Source organism: Muntiacus reevesi, chromosome 3 (genome assembly GCF_963930625.1).
Source record: "Muntiacus reevesi chromosome 3, mMunRee1.1, whole genome shotgun sequence".
NCBI classification, from domain to species: Eukaryota; Metazoa; Chordata; class Mammalia; order Artiodactyla; family Cervidae; genus Muntiacus; species Muntiacus reevesi.
Genome location: NC_089251.1, coordinates 11,835,532 through 11,857,952, shown reverse-complemented (window position 1 = coordinate 11,857,952; position 22,421 = coordinate 11,835,532). Strand labels below are relative to the sequence as shown.

At 48.2% G+C, this 22,421-nt stretch overlaps 1 protein-coding gene across 8 annotated transcripts in view; it reads right to left on the bottom strand.

The window, feature by feature from the left end:
* DENND1A (DENN domain containing 1A) overlaps positions 1-22,421 on the bottom strand; it is a 522,551-nt gene that overhangs the window by 35,931 nt on the left and 464,199 nt on the right. For 7 of the 8 annotated variants that reach the window (XM_065928479.1, XM_065928480.1, XM_065928483.1 and 4 more), the window contains one exon: positions 16,107-16,238. In XM_065928479.1, coding sequence (XP_065784551.1) covers positions 16,107-16,238 — 132 coding nt within the window. Of the gene's footprint in view, positions 1-15,689; positions 16,022-16,106; positions 16,239-22,421 lie in introns of those variants that run through there. The other variant, XM_065928486.1, reaches the window with a different exon arrangement.

Below are 22,421 nucleotides of genomic sequence, written 5' to 3'. Positions count from 1 at the left end.
GGGAGGGCCAGCAGTGGGGCAGTGGGAGGGGGGGCCTTTTGTTTTTAGCCAGGTGCAGCTGCTCGGCCTCAATCGGTGGCATCCCCTGGCGGCCCGAGGTCGGGCAGCAGATGCGGCCGTGGCTGGGCAGGGGCCAGGAGACTTGCTGACGCGTGCCATTCTCTGCCCAGACAGGAGCAAGGGGCGGGGGCTCCACTGCTACCCACAGCGGGGCAGCCATCTGGGATGCCATCAAGGGTGCCTGGGAGACATTCCCAGGTGGGGGAGAAGCGAGGAGGGGCTTCCAGATGTTGGGAAGGAGAGTCCCCTCTGATAGCAGTGGGGAGACTGTTTTGAGGCACTTGCTGTGTTCCAGGTTCTGTTCTAGAAGTTCTACCTGGAAGGTCTCTAGTGATCTCAACAATCCTACAGAGAAGGTAAAACTCCCCATTTGGCAGATGAAGAAACTGAGGCTGCACTGCTCAGTGATTTGCCCAGGCCCCACCGCTAACAGGTGGCAGAGCCGGGCTCCAGACTCAGGTTATGTCTGACCCCAGAGAAGCCCAAACTCCTTCCATCAGCCCTGATACACAAATGGCAGAAGGAAGATGCTGAAATTTACCCCTTGAGAATGAGGGTGCTCCCCGTCCTGGGGTAGTTCTTCCCTCTCCCCGCCCCCCCATATCCTTTGAGCTTTTTGCCTTGCTAGGTCTGTTCTGACCACACAGACATGTTCATCTTTGCAGCCACCTACACGTCCCCAGGCCTGCATCCTGCCTTGGGGAGGGTTTACTCAGTACGTTAAGGGCCGGGGCCCACTCAGCAAAACCAAGGCTAATTTATCATCTCAGGAATGATGTCCACCCCAAGCAGTACACTGCTAGGAAATTAAAATAAACACTTTCTCCTGATTCTGCAGTTGTACAGACAGGAATGCACAGAATCCTGTGATTCTCCAGAAAGGGAGTCCGGTGATTATGACAGCTTCCACATGGCTTACCTTGCCACCGGCAGCCCCTGTCCCAGCCCACCCACAGCTGGGGGGACTGGTCACATCCTGTAGGCAGTCCTTGACAGCCCATTCAAGACCCAGTCCCTGGCCCACCAGCTCCATGTCCCATCATACCAAAGGCAGCCCCCCTGTCCAGCCCCACAAAGACCTGCCCTGCACTTCTGTGCCACAGCCCTTCCCAAGGCACGTGCTCGCTCTGTGTGCCCTCCCCACACCTGCCGACCTGGTGGGCTCAGCTCTTCCCTCAAGTCTGCCCCCTTCCCAGACGCTGTCCCTCTCTTTCTGACTGGCTACAGCCGGGCTTCTTTCTTCTGTCCCTCCGCTAAAGACAAGGGGCTCCTCACAGGTGCCAAGGTTATCTTGGTCACGTCAGGATCCTGGGCTCCAGGTGCAAGGCCTGTGTATGGTCAGTGCAAAGTAGATGCTTGTCCAAGACTGTAGGACCAGCCTCAAATTGTCAGCAAGACCGTCGCTCGGCACTTGAGCAATGCGGACCAACTAGCTGTCATCCTGTCGCCGAGTGGTGCTGGCCACTGAGTTGGCGATGTTTCTGATCAGGAATGGCCAGCTTCTGATCAACGAAAACTCCCAGCCTACAGGCATCCCGGCCTAACGGGTTGAGCCTAAGGCCACCCCAAAGAGCAAGACTTTCTGAGGAGAATGCACAGGTGGGAAGCTTAGATGTGAAATACCCCCAAATTTTCCCCATGTCTGTTAAAGACAGTCAGGTTTGCCAGACAAGAGTTTTTTTTTTTTTTTTTTTTTTTTCTCTCTTCCCTTGGAACAAATGGATGGAGATCCTGGTTTTAAAATTCCTGGACCCTGGAATACATTTCTATCTGTGTCAAAGTCTAGCCCTCCACCGCCTCAGCAGAGTTTAAAATCCTAGCTAATAGGTTAACAACTGTTTTTCTTCAGCTTCAAATGAAGAATATCAGAAGGCTGGGGGGATATGCAGCTCTCCAATTTGTACGGACTGCACACAGCTCCCTGCAACGTGTGTTTGACAGGACTGACATTTTGTACCGCTGTGAGATGGGAAAACGTGTGACATTTTTATTCATGGTGGCGTACGCCCTTGTAATGATCAGCTCTGGTCGATGTGCTTACCGCAGCAGCCCCAGAGCCCTCGGAGAACAAACAGGAGCCCAAGGTGCCAGCAGTTCGACTGCCTTATTAAACACCGCCAGGATCCTAACGAAGACCAACTGCTGGAAAATCTCACTGTCAAATCCTCAAGGACATTGTCAGCGCACAGCTAACTGCATATATTTTTCATTTAAAATACTGAAATCCAGCCTTGTGCCATTACAACCAAGGGGAGGGGCACCCACTCCCATGGCCATTCTGTCAGCTGCCTCTTTGGAGCTCCGGATGCTGGAGCCGGATGCCCAGAGGGGTTCACAACTTGAGACGGGGGCAGCAGAAGATGGGAAACTGACCTTCTGAAAACGAAGCCCAACCTGAAAGTTTCAGGGCTCTGGTGAGAGTCACTTGAAAAGTCAACCCACCAAGTCCCAAGTCTGAGTGAATGTGCATAATGAGAAAACCCGATCCCCCTACCAGGCCGACTGTCTTCCTGGAGGTACAGCCCCTCACGTGCCGCACCTCGGTGCTCAGCAGCCTTCTGCTGGCGGCAGACCCTAAGCCAGCTGCAGGAACACACGGCCGTGGTAGGCTGCACACCTTGGCGGCAGAGCTGCGCATCAGGGTGCCCACCTGCAATCTCGCCACCTGCCTCGACTTCAAGACCTCGAGGTCAGCATGCAGGAGGACCTCCTCCCTTCGGTGGTCATTTTGAACGCTGGTGCACACTGATGGATGGCAGCCAATCACATGGCAGGCCCTGGAGCTTCTCGTGGTTGTTACGCAGGGTGATTTGGTTATGGCTGTTCACGCTAACGTACTGATGTATTTATTTTGTAAGTATGTATTATTTATGCGGTGCCTCTATTTCCATACTCCAGCCCTGATGCACCAAGACACACTCTGCTATTTATTTATGGGGTCCTTGGTGTAACAAGCCTAATAAGACACCCCTGTGTGGTTCTTACGGGTTTGCAACAAACTGTAAGTGGTTGGCTAAACAACTGGATGTTCTCCATCCATCATGGGCAGAGGCTTGCATTTTAAGAGGCTGCCCATAAAGCTGGTTTAGCATAATATTGTACATCATCCTTGGCAGAAATGCCCTGGGATGCTGAAGAGCTGGCAACCCAGCAAGAAGGAGCTCTAACCTTCCTCACTATGGGATGGGGCATGGGATAAGAGTAAGCCATGGGTACCCTTGTTATAGGCCCCAGAGTGAGGGGGGAAAGGAAGGTGGATGGAAGACAGTCCCACAGCAAAAGCAGGACAGTGAGGGTGGAGGTACCTTGTCTCTGCCCAGCTGGCCACTCTGTCCCTCCACAGAGCCTTTCCAGTGATCCCGTTCATCCTAATAGATGCACCTTTCATTGCAGGCTGCACCTCAAATGTCCCCTTAGAGCACGCTGGCTGGAGGAGAGAAATGCAGCCAGCAGCCAGCCTTGTGCTATTCCAAGGTGAAGACCAACAGCTCCCAGGGAGGGCATCCAGTGGACTGTGGTATCTGTCCGTCTGGTCTCCTGGACCTCTTTCTCATCGTTCCCTCATCTTCACATCCATGAGCTCTTGTCAGAATGCTGGCTGTGCCATTAGTTGTCTCACCTGATTCCTCCCCTTCCTGCAGTGGCTCAGAGTGAAACCTCCAGGGGCCATTCCCTCGAGTATAAGCCCGCACTGGCTGCTGACACCCAAGAGATACCATTCAAGCTGCCCCAAGGCTTGGTCCCCAACTACCTCTACAGTTTGGCTTCTGGCCCTCCCCAGCTGCCTCCTGGCCTCTCCCTTCCCCACACTAGCCCCCTGCTTCTCTGAAGAGTTGGAACTCTCCTCCCCTTTGCTATGTCATTCTCCTTACCTTCTAGGTCCATCTGATGTACAACTTATCTTTCAAGATTCAGCAGAAAAGTCACTGAGAAGGCACCCCTGGTCTCCCCCAGACATTCTCAGGACTTCTCTCCAGTCAGAACATCTATATCCACTAGCATTTCTCTTTGCATATGGCTTGTTCACCATGTCTCCCAGACAAAGAGTGCCAAGAAGGCAGTACACACATCTCATGCCTTTGTGACCCTGGGGACTTGGACAGGGCTTGGAATCCAACATGCCTCATAATACATTGGATAAGTAAAAGACAGCGCTGAAGGCATAAAAAAGTAACTCAGAGTTCTGCCTGGCATCAGGTTTTTTAACCACAAAGATAGGAGGGGAGTAGGGGAAGAATTCTTAGCTGGTCATCATGGCTTGGGCAATGGAAAGGTGTTTGCTAGACAGCTCAGGGGTGTAGGTGCCCCTCTGTCCTGCAGTACCACCATCTCCTGCCTTCTGCTGACCGCTCTACCTACCTGGCCTCCTGAGGCACCATCTTGCCAAGGTTCAACCTACTACCCCTCTGGAAATGTTCGCTATCAACCTCTGCAGAAAGTGAAAACAGGGACCCACCTAGAAGGGGTGAGGGACCAGGACATCCCAAGGAGGGCAACCAGGTGGTTGTAATCATGGAACCATATGACTGATGGGCAGTAAGGTCTCAAAAATACAGTTTACACTGCTTCAAGGCAATGTTAATCCCCCAACACTTTGCATGTTAAGTGAGATATAATCAGTGATCCTTTGGGAGAAGTCCCTTTTACATATCCTCTTCTAGTACTTTTATTACATTTTAAAATTCTTTACAGTATAAACAAAATGATTTGATATTCTAGAAGACATGGAATTAAGCAGACCGACAATAAAACTAAGCTGGCAAAAACAATGACCTGAACTAGGGACACAGTCAGTGCCATCTCAGGTCGAGGGGGCAGGAGGCTGGCAAGCTGCCTTTGCTGCTGTCACCACCAAGCTGTCCCAGGTCCAGCGAGCTGAGCGGTGTGGTGGAAGAAGGCGGGGTCCTGAATCTGAATCCATCCTACCAACCAGGGGATTAGGGTAAGGCCCCGGACCCCAGTGAGAAGTGGGGCAGTCATGGTCCTTCCTGCATCAGTCTGGGGAAGATGATGTGAGAAAACGCAAACACCCACTGATCATACTGCCTGGCACCCAGCAGGCACTCAGAAGGGCAGCACCGCTGGTGTCCTTACCCCTGTGTGAAGAAATTCGGGGCTCTGTTAGGTTTATTCTGGGGAGAAACAGAACAGTGACCTTGACCTCCTTAGCCACACTAAGCCGCACTGCTGGATTCTGAGCATGTCCAAACCACTGGCAGCCAGATACCCCAGGAACCAGACAGAACTGAGGCGGAAGGCTCGATGAAAGAGGTACAGTGAGGGGAGGGCCTGGGCTCCAGCATCAGGGAGACCTGGTTTGGAAAGCTTGCTCTGCCACGTACAGCGTAGTCTTGGGCGAGTTGCTTGACTTCTCTAAGCATCAGCTTTCTGGGGATAATAACTGTAGGATGCCATAGGATGTTGAGAAGACTCAGGGAGGTGATACCTGTTGAGGGGCCTGGCTTCCATGAGTAGGTCTGCACGAGCATGAAAACCAATCTGACCCATCTGACCCCTCCCCCTCCTCATCCTGCCACCTCCCACCCCCACAGCAAGGCCAGGCTAATCATTCACTTCATCCCAAAAAGGGCTCAGGGACTGAGGCGGACAAGGCGACAGGCAGCTCCTGGCACAGCGTTCCCGTGGCCGTGGGGCGGGGACCGCCAGCGACACTGAGCTGACTCTCCTGGAGGATTGTGCTTGTGGGATAGAATTTATTTTCAATATACTATGTTTTATTTCCCCTTCCCTGCTGGGATAAACTCTCCACGTTTGGCACAGAGAATTCCAATCTGAGAAAATGCCTCCTCTGGTCTCGCTGAATCAGATTTCCTGCTCCTGTCCTGCTGGGCTGAGTCTCTCCCTGGCAGGGAGCTGCTCCAGCACAGACCTTAAAAGAAATGCTGCTTTTGGGCTCCGGTCAGTCCTCTGGCAAAGAGGCCCCGCTGTCACACGGCTCAACACAGACAGACTGGGGGGACGCAGGAGGCCTGTTGCATTCGCACGGCACCACACGCAGGGGTCCTCAAGTGAACACAGGCCTGCAGAACAACAGCTAGCCCTCCCCTCTTTGGTCTCTCCTGCTCTGCTCAACTGACTGGTGGTTCAAGGGCATGGGGAGTGCACAGAGCTGCCTCCCCCCTCCCCACGACCCAGGGCCTTCCGTGTAGCCGCTGTTCACCACTCAGTCGCTCCCTAGACTCCCTGGGCAACTCATCTGCACAGGCCCTGGGAGGGTGCTACAGTCACGGGGAGGAGGTGGCCACTACCTGTATCTGGGGACAGTGTGGCTGGCACAGGGAAAGTGCTGACCCAGAGCTGGGAGGGGCTGGCTCTGCTGGGAGGAGTCGGGGAGCTTTGTGGGGCAAAAAGTGCTTGAATGGACCCTGAGAGGTTGATGGCATTTTGTTAGCTGGACAGAAGAGGAAGGACATTGCTGCACTGGAGACAGCAGGAGCCGATTTGTCTCTGGGTCCCCCAGCACCAGATCGGGGCCTGGACTGGAGCAGACACCCACAAAGAGCTGGTGAAGGGGTGAATATGGAATTGTGTTGGGCACTTCAGGAGAGGAAGGAACCCTGCCCCGGGTGGGGACACTTAGCAGACTCTCGTGGGTGAGAAGGAACTGGCCTGATGTCATGGATGCAGGTGCCTCCAGCCCAGCAGGCCCGGCTGTGGGCAGTGTTTGGGGAGGGGTCCGGGGAACTGGGTAAGTCCTCCTGATCATCCAGCACATCCGTGCCCGGGGAGGGACTCCTGGAGAGGGACCCCCATTCCAGAGGGCTCAAAGGCTTGCCTATCTCACTACTTGCTGATGTTTCTGATGCCCCTTGTGCCTCCCAGATCAGCAGATGAGAGTGAATGGGCAACCCCCGGGATATGAGGGATGCATGGGCACAGTGGGCTGATGCCCACGTGGAACCAAGGTGGGGCAGGTCTGGGGAAGGCCAAGGACAGCCTAAGACAGTGCAGTGAATGGAGCTCGTGAGACGGGAGGGGATGAAAAGCAGACACTGGAGCTGCCAGAGCAAAGCAGATGCTGGGAACCACAGGGGTAGCTGGGGTCCCCGTAGACTGGAGAGTCAGAGGGGACAGGCCAGAGCTGGGGAAGCGCTCTGTCCAAGGGAAGAAGGACAACAGACAGCTCCGTTGGTGGGAAGCCCAGTTCAGATCGCCTGCCTTGCTGGACTCGAACTTCATCCAACCACCAGTTTCCCGCCAGGTTGCCTGATTTCCATTCCTTGGTGTGTTTCAGTAGGACCTTTCTGGAGGCTCTACCTTGAGCCAAAGGAATGGTTTAGAAGGCAAGAGTTCTCTACTGCAACCGGCCAGGGAAAGCCATGGGAAGTGCGTGGGCAAGGTGTAGGGAATTCCAGGGCTTAACTGAAGTCAGTTGCTACCCCATCCTACAACAGGCTACAGTGGCAGCTGTGTTTGGTCTCTCAGGTTCAGAACCTTCACCAAGTATCTGAGACATGGCCTGAAGAAGGCTGCTCCACATAAACTAGGACAATGCCCAGTCCTTGAAGCTGGTGGAGAGCAAGGGCATTCTTTAAACATTGTGTCTACTCTGCAGGAATCTCCAGCAAGTCAGCAGTGATGAGGTGATGGGTGCCTCCTAAACATGTTGGCGGGGAATCACACCCTCCCCCCAAACCAAACTGGCTGGTGTTTAAAAGAAACGAAAAGGAATTCTGAGATGGCCCCTGACACGCTCACACACCAGATGGATTCTGTCCATAGGATGACATGAAACTACTCACTGTGACATTGTGGGCCCCCTGAAGGCAGGATATGGCCATGTGATTATTACCGTTTTCACAGGTGTGGAACAGAATAGGCATCCATGATCATCTGCTGAACAAGTGACCTTGGCTCTTTCTCTGCTGCTGGGCCCTGAGTAGCCGCTGCCCTGGCACACCCCACTCCCTGGAAGCTGTCACAGGCGACTGCGTCCATCTCTGTAACCTGCAAGCCCTGGTTCCTACCTCCCTGCCATGCACTCACTTGTCCCCTCTCTATCTGGTGCCTGGCTGACCTCTGACCCTGACTCTCCACCATGTATGCTCTTGATTTCAAGACTGCCCACTGCTCTGTGTATGAACTTTTCTCTGCCATCAGACAAGAGGACAAGGGCCTGGGACGATGGCTCCTGTTTGGCCTCTGTGCACACTTACCAGTTTAATCTGTTTGCCCTTTTGATAACAGGCCCCTGATTTCCTTTTCAGGAACCACCATTCCTTCACTTCTGAGTGTGTGTTTCAGGAATAGCCCTACCCCTGGCACCCAGGGAACCCTTGGCCACAATGACCGGTTCTGAGACAGGCATGTGACCCCACCCTTCCTGCGGCAGTCACTAGGAAGTGACTCTCTCCCACTGTCTCGCTCCTGGCAGGTTATGGCCGGGAGTTGCTGCAGCCACCTGGCCACCAGGAAGGGAAAGTCCCCTGAGAACGGCACCAGCAGAGGAGGCCAAGCCAAGTGCAGCCAAATACGGGTCTGATTGATGAGATTTAATATCTGGATCAAGCCATACTTGAACCTGGTATGAGGAAACAATTTCTCTTTGGGGTTTATGTCCCTTGCAAACCAAAGTAACCTAACTGATATAGATTCCCCGGTCTCGGGGACTGGACTGGCTCCTGCTACCCACAGGACTAACCCCTACACATGTCCAGCTTCTACCTTGCATTCGAATCCCAAGAAAGCACCCAGTGTACCTTTGGTGCTTAGCGACGGAAAAGGGGGAAATATGATTTGGAAACAACAGGGATTGAAGGGGCAGCCTGCAGAGGGGTCTGCCTCATGGTCTGTGCAGGCACGGCAGGTAAGTCAGGCCAAGAAGGCACTCGGGACAGCAGACCACGACACTCGCTTCTCACTCACACCTGGTGCCCCAGCCTCCACTCTGGCCCCTTCTGCTCATGTGTCTGAGTCAGACTTAGGCACCATCTCCTGGCTGTGCCCCCAGCGCCTCTCCCCTGCCCCACGATGCCAGCCCTCCTCAGTTTAGTGCTGACTTTCCACAAGAGTGTAGGCATGTGGGCCAGTTACCTGTGTGCATGAGCCGGGGTGGCTGCCACTAAGGGGTGTATGTTCTGAGAGATGCCGGATGACGGCTGCTGGGAAGACAGGCTGACTGGGAGGCCCTGTCCGTGGGTGACTGACATCTGGCTCTGCTTCTGCTCCACTGGAGGAAGACACTGATGTTTACTGAGGACCCGTGTGCAGCCCAGAACCAGGCAGACAGTGCCTCGCTTAATCCCTATAAGGACCTGTGATGTGAACATTATTATCCCCACCTTAAAGCTGAGAAAACTGATCTCACTGAGGTTAAGTTACTGAGGGCAGGTTACCAGCTTGTTAGTGCCAGAACTGAAAATTTAAGCCCAGAGCTGCCTGATGCTAAAATCTATGCTTTACCTTCAACCACACTGCTTTCATCAGCTGATCAGCCTTTGCCTTTCAGCAGCTAAACTCCTGGGGGCATGGAGGGGTGCTATATTTATTTTCTCTCTCTCTCTCTGTGAATGGCTGTTACATATACATGTGTGTGTAATTCTTTGACCATACCATTCTGAAAGCAAGTTTTAGATGTCCCCTAAATACCAAAGTGAGGCATAAAGATAAGCCCCTAAAAACCATGACATCAACAATAGCTCTATCATATCACCTAACATCCCAGTCCATCTTCAGATCTCCCAACTTTTCAAAGAATATCTTTGATGCTTAAAAAAACAAATCCAAGTTCACATTTTGCATTTGGTTATACAGCTGAGTCTCTTTTACAGATGAAATCTTTGCTTTCTGGGAAGAATTCAAGGGGCACTGGACCTTCCCTTCCCTTGTCTGCTCTCTCCCCAGCTCTCCTCCTCTCCAGGTCCCCCCATTTTGGGAGCCTGGGGGTGTCCCAGAGCCCCCCTCATCTCCTCTCTTTTCCTGGGGCATTTAGAACTAGTCCTTAGAAGCTCATAAAAACACAAAATGGAATGAGACAGGATCTAAATTCCTTTAATACAAATCTGTTTCTACTTGGAAACAAAACCCTTATTTATGGAAAATGATATGGAATTTGCTTTTGACCACTAATGGAATATTCATTTCCCTTTTTTCAAATGAATGGAATTATAAGCATAGCAACTAAAATAAAACCAAATAACACAGAAAGTACTTAAACAATAATCAATCAAATATTGGTCAATTTAAAAATCCACATAAATAATAAAACCCTAAGACATTTACTGAAGGCCAGGGCAGTGCCAAGCCCTGCGGTGGACGTTCCAGGCTCACATTCTCATCAGAGGAGACAGGCAGGCATTAGAGACATGATTACAAAGCTGTGTGGGATGCACTGCATGTGCCGAGTTCTGGGGTAGCACAAAGACAGGAGCAACCAAAGCAGTCAGGAGGATTTACAAAAGGGACCAGCTCTGAGGGCAGACATGATCACGGGCCTTCTGGTCTATGTCAAGAGTGATGGGGAAGGAGAGGGGCAGGGAGGTGGCGCGGCCACTGGTGTGTGGGTCAAGTGAGGCTGTGTGGGGACGCAGCCCGGCTGAGTCTGGAGGTCAGTTAGGAGGCTGTGGCTCAGTCCAAGTGAGCAACACAGCCTGACCCACTGCTGTGACAGAGGTGTGGACAGGAGAGGGACTGGGCAGTGTCAGGGGGCAGAAGGGAGAGGCTCGGGGGGTGGTGGGGAGCAGACCCGGGTTCCTGGATGGACCTCACTCCAGTGGGAGGTGGAGGAGGAGGGGCACGTGTAGGTGGGAGTGTACCCCTCAGACGGCAGCCTGGGGGGTGAGGTGTCTGGAGGACGGGAACCTCAGTTGGAAGTGTGTGGGAGGCAGTGGGGGAGTTGAAGGGAACTGTGTATGACTTCTAAGCCCAATGGGGTGGAGGGGTTCCTCAGAGTTGAGGGTGCCAGGAAGGTATTCGCTGGCAGGGCAGCTACTCCAGCTCAGGGTAAGATTGGCAGTAAACAACCTGGCTCACGCTTGTAAAGTCAGAACCCTCCGCATGCACAGACAAAACAGGCAACCGCATTCCAGGAGCAGATTGTAAGGGTGTATCCGAACCACTCCATCCCAGGCCTCCAGAAGCCATGGTAGTGCTTAGTTTGAGCTTTGGTTTAACTGGCTTTTCAAACTTTATGTTAAAGAGGTTTAGAAAGCTTTGCTCAACTGGGAGAACAGACACGTTTCAGTGCACACTTTTTTGGATTCTATCAGATTGGAAAGCAGGCAATTATTTTGTTTGTAGGATCAACTAGGGGTAACACAATGAAGCAGGTCCTAGAGAGGGTCTGCCCTGTCCTGCCACCTCCTGAGAAGGCCCAGTCCCTGGCCGAGGACCATGGCACACAGAAGCACGTGTCCAGGACTAGAATCCAGTGTCCCTGGGTGCCACTGTCAGTCCAGTCCCCAAAGCCAGGGAGGGAGAGTTGCACTCAGTTGAGAGAAGAGGGCTGCTGCTGGTGGTGGAGTAAGAATTAGCTCCTAAATCAAGCAAACGTCTTCTGGGACTCTTTCCCCAACTCTACGATATTCATGAGACCATCTTCCTTACCACTTGATGTCAAAGATTCAATTAAGGAACTTCCCTGGTGGTCCAGTGGCTAAGACTTTGCGTTCCCAATGCAGGGGACCAAGGTTTGATGCCTTGTCAGGGAACTAGCTCTCACATGCTGCAAGGAAGATTCCATGTGCTACAACTAAGATCCAGTGCAGCCAAAGAAAACAAAAGATTCAACTAAATTAGTACATAGGTCTTTTCAAAGAGGGGCTGATGGGACCAAATCCAGGAGCCCTGAATTAAGTGACCAAAGATTGAGTTCTCCATTGGATACAGTAGTCACTCGATAGTGCCATATTTTCCTGATAGAGATACAAACCACCCAAACCCACGAGTGGTGATGTGGGAAAGTAAAAATAGATGTAAATGTCTTCCAAGTTAAAAAAAAAAAAATTAGATGAGTACAGAAGTGAAAGCACCAAGAAGCCTGTCTACCTAATTAAACACAGGGAGCACAGCAGTTTCCGGGGGTGCTCCCTCTGCTGATCCCTCAGAGGGGGAAGGGTTGAGGCAAGATGTCTGGCTGAGGCCCAGACCCTGCTGGGGAGGGTGGGGCTTCCTCACTCCTTCCCCAGCCACAGAGAGGAGAGAAGGCCCACTTCTCCACACAGGAGACAAAAGCACGGGGACTCCTCAGGTTCTCTCTGGGCCCTCTGGCTCTCAGCGGCCAGGAGAGGAAAGTGCCTCCCTTTGAGTCGGGAGAAGGGACCAAGCATGGTCTGTGCTCCTGGTGCCACCCTCCCTCCCCACCCTACCACACACACATAGCTGCCGATGCACAGGCACCCTGGGCACTGCCTGAAATTGCCCACATTTCCAGTGGGGCATAGCTCAGTCTTTTCAATTCAGAGCTGAGGTTTGAGCAAGCCCATTTGGCTTCAGGTCTAAATCCATATTTTCCTTTTAGCCTATTGGTAAAAAAACAAAAAACAAAAAACTGGCATCCTTATCTCATTTGACTGTCTCCTGGGCCTTCTTTCTCATTTGATTCTGAACTAGAGAGAAAAAATGTTATTTACAGTCTCCTTAGACCTAAACATTTTCCAAGGTAGGAAAAGGTATTCTCAAGTCAGAGACTTTTGAACTCTTTAAAGAAATTAGATAAGGATGCAGAGGCTAACTAAAAATCCATTTACTTGCCCTTGTTTGGAACCATCGACATGGCTCATGATGAACTGTGAGTGGTCTTACATTATGTCTGCTTGAGAAAAGAAATTAAAGGCTAGAGAGTTCAGTTTGTTGTCTTTTAGTTACAGGGCCCAGCTTAGGTCTACAAACAATGGACCTGCAGGTGAAGAGGATGCCCCTGTGGGGACCCTCAGAGAACCCTGAGCTCACCTCTCTCACTGTTCTCATCACTCTGGGTTGGGCTGTCCATTTGCTGGTCTGTCACCCTTATTATGCCCCACAAGGACTTATCTATTTATTTATTTTACACATGGATGAACAGATGCAGAATCAAAGGGAGAAATGGTCATAGCATTGAAAGAGGAAGCTCCAGTGAATCGGAGGCAAGAGAGCACCTTTTCTCCCCGAGGGCTCTGCAAAGGCCACCCCCTCCCCCCCCACAACATCCCCCCACCCTGCTGCAACCAGCCACAGGTCTCCATGGAGTCCCCTGGCTGGCTCCATGGGCACTAACTTTGCAAGGTGGAGGGATGAATATAATCAAGACCTCACTAGTCTCTGCCTCCAGTGGAAAGCTAATTGTTCTTAAAGAATGAAATCCACAGGAACATAGACTCAAGGCAAGGGTCTTTCTGAGGTTAGCATGCACTGTCTGGCTAGCTTAAATTATTTTTCCAGAACACAGTAGCTTTCCTGGACCTTTCAAACAGAAGCTGATGTCTCTGCTTGGTGAGGGAACTGAAGTGGGCTCTGGAGGTGAACTGTCCTGTGCTGGCAATATGGTCCTGGGAAGGTCTCTGAGCTCTGACTCCGGCTCGAAATACAGTTAATGATCTCCTCCTCAGAGGGGTATGGCAGAAATAACACAAGTTTTCCAAAAGGAGAATACGTACTATTGGGGCTATATGAGTAGTTTTAGATAGACCTTATGAAAATACTGGGCCAGTATTGATAATCTATGGGCTTATCAACACCACTGCTTAAAAAGAGAGTAAAATGTCAGATTAGTATAAATGTCAGGTTGGAGTCTGTTTAAAGAAAAATATGAAGTAAAAAGAAAAAATAGTACAGATAGAATACAGAGGAGAGTGTGGCAAAAAACTCTGAAATGGAACTCAAAAGGCTTCTTTGAGAATGCATAGCCCCTGAAACACATGCCTGCCTATAGAAGGTGCTCTAGAAACACTGCCTGTTCTGGTCAATGGTTCATCAAAGCAGGCACCCAGGGAAGGACTGAAGGCCAAGTTAGCACCAGGGCAAAGCTGGAAAGAGTTAAAAGAAAGGGGTCTTGGGTTTCCCTGGCCCATCCCCCCTGCCGCTAATCTGTCACCTAATGAAGAAGCTGCGGCACAAGTGAGCTGGCTGGCAGTTCACTTACAGCAAACTGATTAAGAATGTTCAACCAACAGCAGACTGTAGACCTTTCCAGAGAAAATAAATAGAGTGTAGACTGTATGCAAATGTGTTTGTCACTTTGACAGCACGTCTCAATTAAGGCATCTCGCGGCTGTGGGTAGGCTCTGTGGCTGCAGCTGGAAGGGAGAGCCCGCTGCATGGCTGATACTTGGGGCTTGACCTTAATCCGCATGCATGCATTAAAAAAAAAAACCCTGCCTTCCTGTACACTTGCATAATGCTGGCAGCCACGTGAGGGAAGTGACAAACGGGAAAAAAAAGCCACTTTCATCCTCTCCAGTTTACAGACCTGTGAAGGCACAGACAGCTCTTATTTCAACAGAGTTTGGGGTGGCTTTTTTAATTGTTTATCCCCCACCCGTGCGTGCACACACTCTTATTCTGCATTTAGCTGGGAATGACATTAAAGCATCTCTACTTCTCGCTGAAATGGAAAGAAGGTCTTTCTCCATTTCAAATAGGGCTTCCTTTTTTGTGTTTCGAAAATGGAATGTTTAACACCATGAAATCCCTCTCCCCCGCCCCCTCTTTCTCTGTAATGGGCTCCAAACTCCAGAGAGGGGCTCTTTTCATGGGAAGGTTAGTGTGTGCAGGAATGAGGACAAAGGAAAGCAGGAAGCTGGCTCTGGAATGCCATGCTGGCGACAACCGACCGACCGGGGGCTGCGGTTTCAGCAAACACAGTCAGGGAACTAGGGTGCAGATTCCTCCAACAAGGCTTGAACCCCGGGAAGAGGCAGCTCCTTGGGGTGCAAACACCGATGCAATTTGAAGATAATCATTAATCAAGTGAGCACTGCCCTGTTGATGCCTCTTTCCTATACTACATTTCAATTTTATAACATCCCTTTAAAGTGTAAAATCAGAAAAGGGGGATGGATATCTCCAAGTTTAAGATGTATGAATGTATTATCTAAAAATATTGATTACAGAAGAAGATTCTTACTCATCCCTCACCATAATAACCCACCGCAACAGTTTCATTAGTTCCCTTCATTTCTAAATAGCTCAAAGTCTGGTACATAGCAGGCACTTGATAAATGCCTGTTAAAAGCAGGACCATTTTAAATGCATGCTTCCAGGTCTTTTAGGTGATAACATAGCATCATATTAAAGATAAAATCATGAAGATTATTTTAATCATGCTTCATCTAATTAATGGTTAAGAATCAAGTGACTTAAGAATGAATAACCCTGCAAATTCTTATTATAGTCATAGCTTGCTAACAGAGCCATTTCTTACAAATCAAGAAATTATGACTTTGGCTCATCAAGAGAGTCAATTCAAGAGAAGTAGAGGAGGGTATACAATGTTTTTCAACCAAAAATATAACCACTGATAGGACATGGATAAGAAAATTTTCAGTTTCTGTTTTACTTAAGAGGAAAAAAAAAAAAATCAAACAACTGAACAATGTTTTAAATGCTCAGGTTGAAAAAAGTTGGTTACAGACTAGGATCATGAGAATTATAGTGCGGGTGTTTACTCTGAGACGCACGACCCCCAATATTGATTTTCAGGAAGTATATTAAAAAAGAACTCCTAATTGATTTTTTAAGACTTCACTTGTTGTCTTTTATTTGAAGGTGCAAAGAAGGGCCTGGGATGCTGAAGCGTTCTAATGAGATGCTTAGCTAACAGAGGCACCTTAAACCGAGTGCCTTGGAATGGGGAGGCAGCAGCTGCATTTAATGACTTCACTTAACAGTTGAGCTGGTTTATGACCAGAGCCACACTGTCTTCTCAAAATTTCTGAAAATTCACCTTTTTGGAAACATGCTTCTACCAAGTGAACCTTTGACAATGTGCAGAACTGCATGGAGTTTTTTGTTTTGTCAGAGAGAGCTGAAATGAAAAACTGTTACATATGTTATATCGTCCACTAAAACATAACAGAAAGCCCAAGCCAGTCAAGGGGCCAGGTACATACCTGTCCAAAGTGGACTGTGATTGGCCGCCGGTCTTCTCGGAACTTGGGGTCCTTGGCCTCTACCAGTGGGGACGGTGCGGTCTTTGGCAGCTGCTCTTCTGTGGTGGGGGCACAGCCATTCTCAGTGATGTCCTGCAGGGAGAAGTCCCATCTGGGGGTTGGTGTCTGGGTTATGGCCCTGCCATGAGCACAGGGGTTCTTTCCCATCCTACTGCTAAGATGCCTGCCAGAGAATCCCCTCTCGGACCCTCCTGCTAGAGATGGAGGAAATGGAAGGCTAACTTGGCCCTTTCACTTAGGGAAACCAAAATCATGCACATTACGTTATAAAGACAACATAATAATTCACAATAGTGGGGAAGATCTTTCCTCCTGCTACCTCACACAGTTATTTTAATTTTTATATATTCACTCTGTCCACATGCAGGCATTTGAAAATTACTTGCAATCATAACTCGTGCATAATTTTACATTGTTTCTTCTATTATAAACGAATGATCATTTTAATGGATGCATAATATTTCATTGAGCAGATACTCAATAATTTAATAAACCATTTTTACTACTACTAGGCATTTAGATTGCTCCTAATTTTTTTTTTAAACTTTCTAAACAGCACAGGGATAAACACTGCTAATCTGTCTTTTGGATTAATTCTTTAACAGAAATCCCCAGGAATGCAATTGCTCAATCAAAAGATATAAACATTTTTAAGGCTTTTTATTCATTCTACCAGATTGCTTTCCAATTTACACCAACTACCAGCAATGGATGTATTATCAGTTTCACCCTGCATGTTAGCCATACCATTTTAAAAATGTATTGCTAATTTAAGAGGTGAAAAGCTAGACCTTGTTGTTGTTTTAATTTGCATGACTTTGATGATTTGTGAGTGTGGACATTTTCTCCGCATTTGTACACTGATGACGTTACTGTTTGTGAAAACCATGTGTTCCTGCTCTCTCCTTCTTAGTCCTAGTCTTTTCGGCAGAGAATGAAGAAAGACACTTAAGTCTGAGTTAGGATTCCATGACCTGGAGAAAATTTAGGGAGCCAGTGTCATCTTTTTTTTTAAATTTAGAAGTTCACATTTAATTTGTGCTTGTGATAAATAAAGTCAAATTTTAAGGTAAAGAAAAACCCCAATGTGCAAAAAGCAGTGACTCTCCTTTCCCTGACGCTGGCAGCTGACTATACCGGTGGGTCCTTCGGGATGTGGATGGTGCGGCCTTGTGCAGTGTGGATCATGTGGCTTTATTCAAGTCAAGAAAGTTGCTTAAATCTTCATTTGAGCAAGGCAGAGAATAGATGTACAAGTAAAAAACATTTAAATCATTTTTTTAACTAAGTAAAAATAACTCACAGCTAGAATAAAATAATAAATACAGACAGAGGATGAGATGGTTGGATGGTATCACTGACTCGATAGACATGAGTTTGAGCAAGCTCTGGGAGTTGGTGATAGACAGGGAAGCCTGGTGTGCTGCAGTCCATGGAGTTGCAAAGAGATGACTGAGCGACTGAACTGAACTATTTTCATTGCAAAAACAAATACACACTTTGGTCAACAAGACACATACCCTTAGTACTCATTAAATTCTGCACATAAAAGACTCGATAATTGATTGTTCTTATTGAGTTAAATAGAGAGAATGGTGGCATGTGGAGGAAAGTGATCCCTTACTAAGTAATAATGCATTAAAGAAGAAACACGGAACATCTTTGAGCCTCAGTCTCCTCACCTGTAAAATGGAGCTATGGTAGCTATGATGAATAAAGATGATTAAGCAACATAAATGTCTAGAACGTTTTTCCTCAGGAGTGTCCTATGTATGGTACTCAATAATAATAATAACTGAGTACCTACTAACGAGGCACTCAACAAACTATAGGGAGTAAATAAACTATGGTGGTTTAGTCACTAAGTCGTGTTCGACTCTTGTGACCACATGGACTAAAGCCTGCCAGGCTCCTCTGTCCATGGGATTCTCCAGGCAAGAATACTGGAGCAGGTTGCCATTCCTTCTCCAGGAAATCTTCCCAACCCAGGAATCAAACCCAGGTCTCCTGCATTGCAGGCAGATTCTTTACTGACAAAGTTACAATGGAAGCCCCAAATCAACTATACTTTAATAAAAATAAATAAACAATAGGGATTGCTCCCCCACCGCTCCTCTCTATATATTCAACTCCACACACCCAGCAGAGCCTCTGTGCTGCTTGGTAATAACACACGGAGATGGTGACCTCTTGGTTTTGTGAGGTAGGGCTTGCACCAAGTGGCCCCTGAGTCTCAGCTGGGCTGAGGCTCAGCGATGAGAGAAGCTGCCGCCAGCCAATTAGAAACAGCTCTCTTGGAAAGGGCCTGCCCAAAGGTGCTCAGGTCAAGTGGAACAAAGAGAGGGAGGGACTCCTTCTGTGCCAGAAAGTAACAGAGGGCACAAGGGGCATTATGGATCCAGCAGGGTTACCGAGAGGACATACATAAGAGGTTAAATAAAGCCAAACAAAACAATTCACTTTTAGTTCTGGAAGAGTACTGCACTGTATGTGACTGGTTGGGGAGAAAAATAAAGACATGAAGTAGTAAGGCAAGCTGGTAAGAAAATACTGAGAGTAATGAAAACTATAAAATGACAACTATTTTAAAAAATGTCTGTGGTAGTTTTGGGCAAAGTGTCTTAGCTTAAATTTTTAAGTTAAAATTTCAAGTAAAAATGTCCTAGGTTTTGTTTTTACCATTAACTAGCTACCTGATCTTTGCAATTCACTCAGCCTCTCTGTACCTATTTCTTTATTTTTACAATGGGGAGATCACCATCTGCTTGGCAAACTTCAAAGCTGCTAAGAGAATGGGTTAAATGAGATGAGATGTGAGGAAGCTTTGAAAAATGTCTAAGTCCTGTGCAAATTGAACATGAGACTTATTCCCTGCAAAATGGAAAAAGCACCATCTAAAAGGAAGAGCTTCCCTGTACTGAGTGCCTACTACTTGCAGTCACTTCTCCAGACCCTTGACCTTCACTATCACACTTAGTTTCCACAAGAACCACAAGGTAAATGGGATTATCGCTCTTTTATAGGTGAGGAAACAGGGCTCAGAGAGGGCAAGTTACCCAAGGCCACACAGCTAGAAGCGGAGGAGCCCAGGGCGATGTGATTTATACCATATGGACCCATGACAACAGCACAAGAGAAGGTATTCTGAGTCAAGGAGGTGCTCAAAAACTCATCAGATGTGACCTTGTCCTCAGGAACCCCTATCACAACAAATCGTTGTTGAACAGAACATTTGGAAGCCAATGTGTCCAGTATACACATGTGCTTGTGCATCAATATGTATGCTCTTTAGTTAGAAGACCCAAAGGTGCCCAAGATTTCTTACAAAGTCCTGGGGCTCGCCCCACTAATCTGTTAACTTCTCCACTATTTCTTTCACCTGGGGTAGGAAAACTGCTTCCTCCCAGGTTCCTAGAGAGCAGAGAGGAAGAAGTCCCAGTCAGGAAAGAAATAGGGCCAGTTCACACCCTCTCTTGCAGGTACCAGCAGAGATCTTACATGCTGCATGGATCCAAAAACACAATGCTTGATACCTGTGATTAAATAAATTGTCTTTTAAGAATTAACTGAGATGCCATCAGCAAAGAGTATAGTAAAACTCTCATACTCTTCTGGTGGGAACATAAACTGCAATTCCTATCAAAACCCTAAAAGAGGAAAGAGCCTCTGGCCCACTAAGTCTACTTTCAGAAATTTATCCAGATGAAATAATTAAGAATTCCTGCAAGGTTTACCTGTAAGGATGTTTGCCTAGAAAACATTGGAACTGACTAAAGCATCTAGCAATGGGATTAATGAATTTTATGTATGTCTATCAGATAAAACTGTATATAGCCATTTAAAACAACAACATGTGCAAGAAACATTTAGTGTTTTGAGAAATGGTCAGGATACTGTGAGTGAAAATACAGGTTATAAAATTTCCTTTTTTCCTTGTTGATTTGTTGAATTTTCTCCACAATTTTTTTTTTTTTTTTTTTTTTTTTTGCAAATGCTCAAAATGTCCTTAAAAAAAAAAAATCAAGAAGGTAATAGGCAGGATAAATCTGTTCCTTCCTGAAGAGTCACACAGGAGGAAGACACTAGATGGAGCTGCAGGTAAGAGGCGGCTGAAGGTTGGCAGATTTCTCCCATGGCTCTGTTCAGAGCTGGGAGATTGTTAGTTCCCGTCCCTTGGTCAACAAAGGAGTCAGAAAAGAATACAATTTCTATCACCTTCCCCAGGCTGGAATCAGAGATCATGCCTGGGATCTAATCTCCATTTGTCGGTGGAGAAGGCAGGGACCGAGTCCCTAGGAGGAGTCCCAAGATGGGAACACAGAAGAAGAAAGGGGATTGGCGTGATGTTGGGTGGGAGCTGGGGTGAGGGAGCTGAGGCTATGTGACTTCATGAGGCAGAGATTCCAGGAGAACATTCCTGGCCCAGGGGTAGCGGGGAGCAGGGTGCCTGGAGGACTACTCTGGTGGCTGTGTGGAGGACCAAAAGGGAGTGGCTCCTAGCCCAGCCATGCTCCCCGGGTACACACAGGGGTGTGTGGGCAGACCAGCCACGCCAGATGTGGGACAGAAGAAGAAAGACAGGATGGAATCTCCCATTTGCCAAATGACTACTATGTGTTGCTGTTTAAACCCATTATTTCTTCTAGTCCTTGCAACAGTCCAGTAAAAATCTCTATTTCCCCTACTTTATAAGTGAGAAAAACTGGCAGGACTGAACCTGGCTTATCTGTCTGCTTCAGAGGCCCCAACACCACATCACAGAGTGAGAGGTTTGAAGGCTCTCGGGGGTGTGAGGCTGGGGCCTCCTGTCTCTGACTCAGCTTCCTGGTCTCCATGTTTGGATTTGTACAATGTCCTTCTTTTCCAGTCTACTTCACGCTACAGAAAATGCAAACTACAGTATGAATACTGGTAGCAAAATAGCATCCAGGGTTGGAATTTCTGTGATTTGAGGCTGCAGCGGAGACAGGGAGCTGACAGTTGTGTGATATGGTGTGAAAATGTCTGTCCTACAAGAGTCTACCTGGGTTTCCCAGCCCCAAAGGTGCTGCCTCACTCCTTTCAATACACTAGAAAATGTTTCGCCAGAAACTCAAATCTTCGCTGACTCAGCTATGAATCTGCTCCTTTCAATCACACAGACTCTGAATCAACAAGCTTGGTTTATCTTTAAAAGATCAAATATTTAAAAAGGGCTGTGAGGGAATTCCTGGTAGTCCACTGGTTTGGATTTGGCCCTTTCACAGCTGCGGCCTGGGCCGGGTTCAATCCCTGGTTGGGGAACTAAGATCCCGCAAGCTGCATGGTTTGGCCAAAAAAAGAAAAAAAGGCTGTGAAACGGGTCCATTTGACTCAATCATTTTAATTTTATACTGAGAAAAAAATATAATTTTTTAGGGGTTCTCCAATAGGCAAAAAAAGAAAAAGAAAGGGAGGGCATCCTTACATAAATATTTTAATGTTCCTTATAGGAAAGAAGGAATGTGTGAATAGCTACTGTTTTTAAAAGAGGGCATTTGGTGCAGCAGTGTACAGCACTGCAATAGAAGGAGGTTTGTTGAGAGCCACAGCCCAGTCACGCAGCATCCTTCCAACAGGCCAGACCTGGCGGGGAGGGGCTCTGGACGAAAGCACTGATTTTCCCTTTAGAAAGTGATGGCTGGGTAGCATTCCTTGCCATTTCTTCTTCCTAATTTTGAGCAAGTTAAACTTCAAAGAAGGCCAAGCTATAGAAAAATTTGACCACCTTGCTCCATTTATCCAGAGAAATGTGTTATCCATCCTTTTTTTGTTGTTGGGCTGAAGCGGAGCAGGTATGGAATAAAAGCTACACTACAGTCTCTATTAACAATTATTTGCCAACGGTCACACAGATACTTTGAAAGCTCCTCTTTCAGAGGCTTTGAAAGTCTGCAGCACAAACGAACGAGGGATGGAGAAGGGCCCTGCTCAGTCATATTAGAGATGGACCTCCACATACCATGTTGACCTCTCCACAGGTCGGCCCCACATTTTCTATTTGCAATTCAAACCCAAGGCAAGAGCGAAGAGGGCAAGGTTGGGTTCTTGATTATATCTGCAGGGTCACCATTGCTATGCAGAGTTAGAGGAGGCCAGGTGGCAACCCAGTACATTTGAAAATTAGGTCTTTGTTGGGAACAGCCTCGATTCTGTAGCAGAGACCAAACTTGAGATGTCTACGTGGGATGCATCCGGGGAGCCATACAGATATGTTGCCACGTAAAGGGAAGGTGG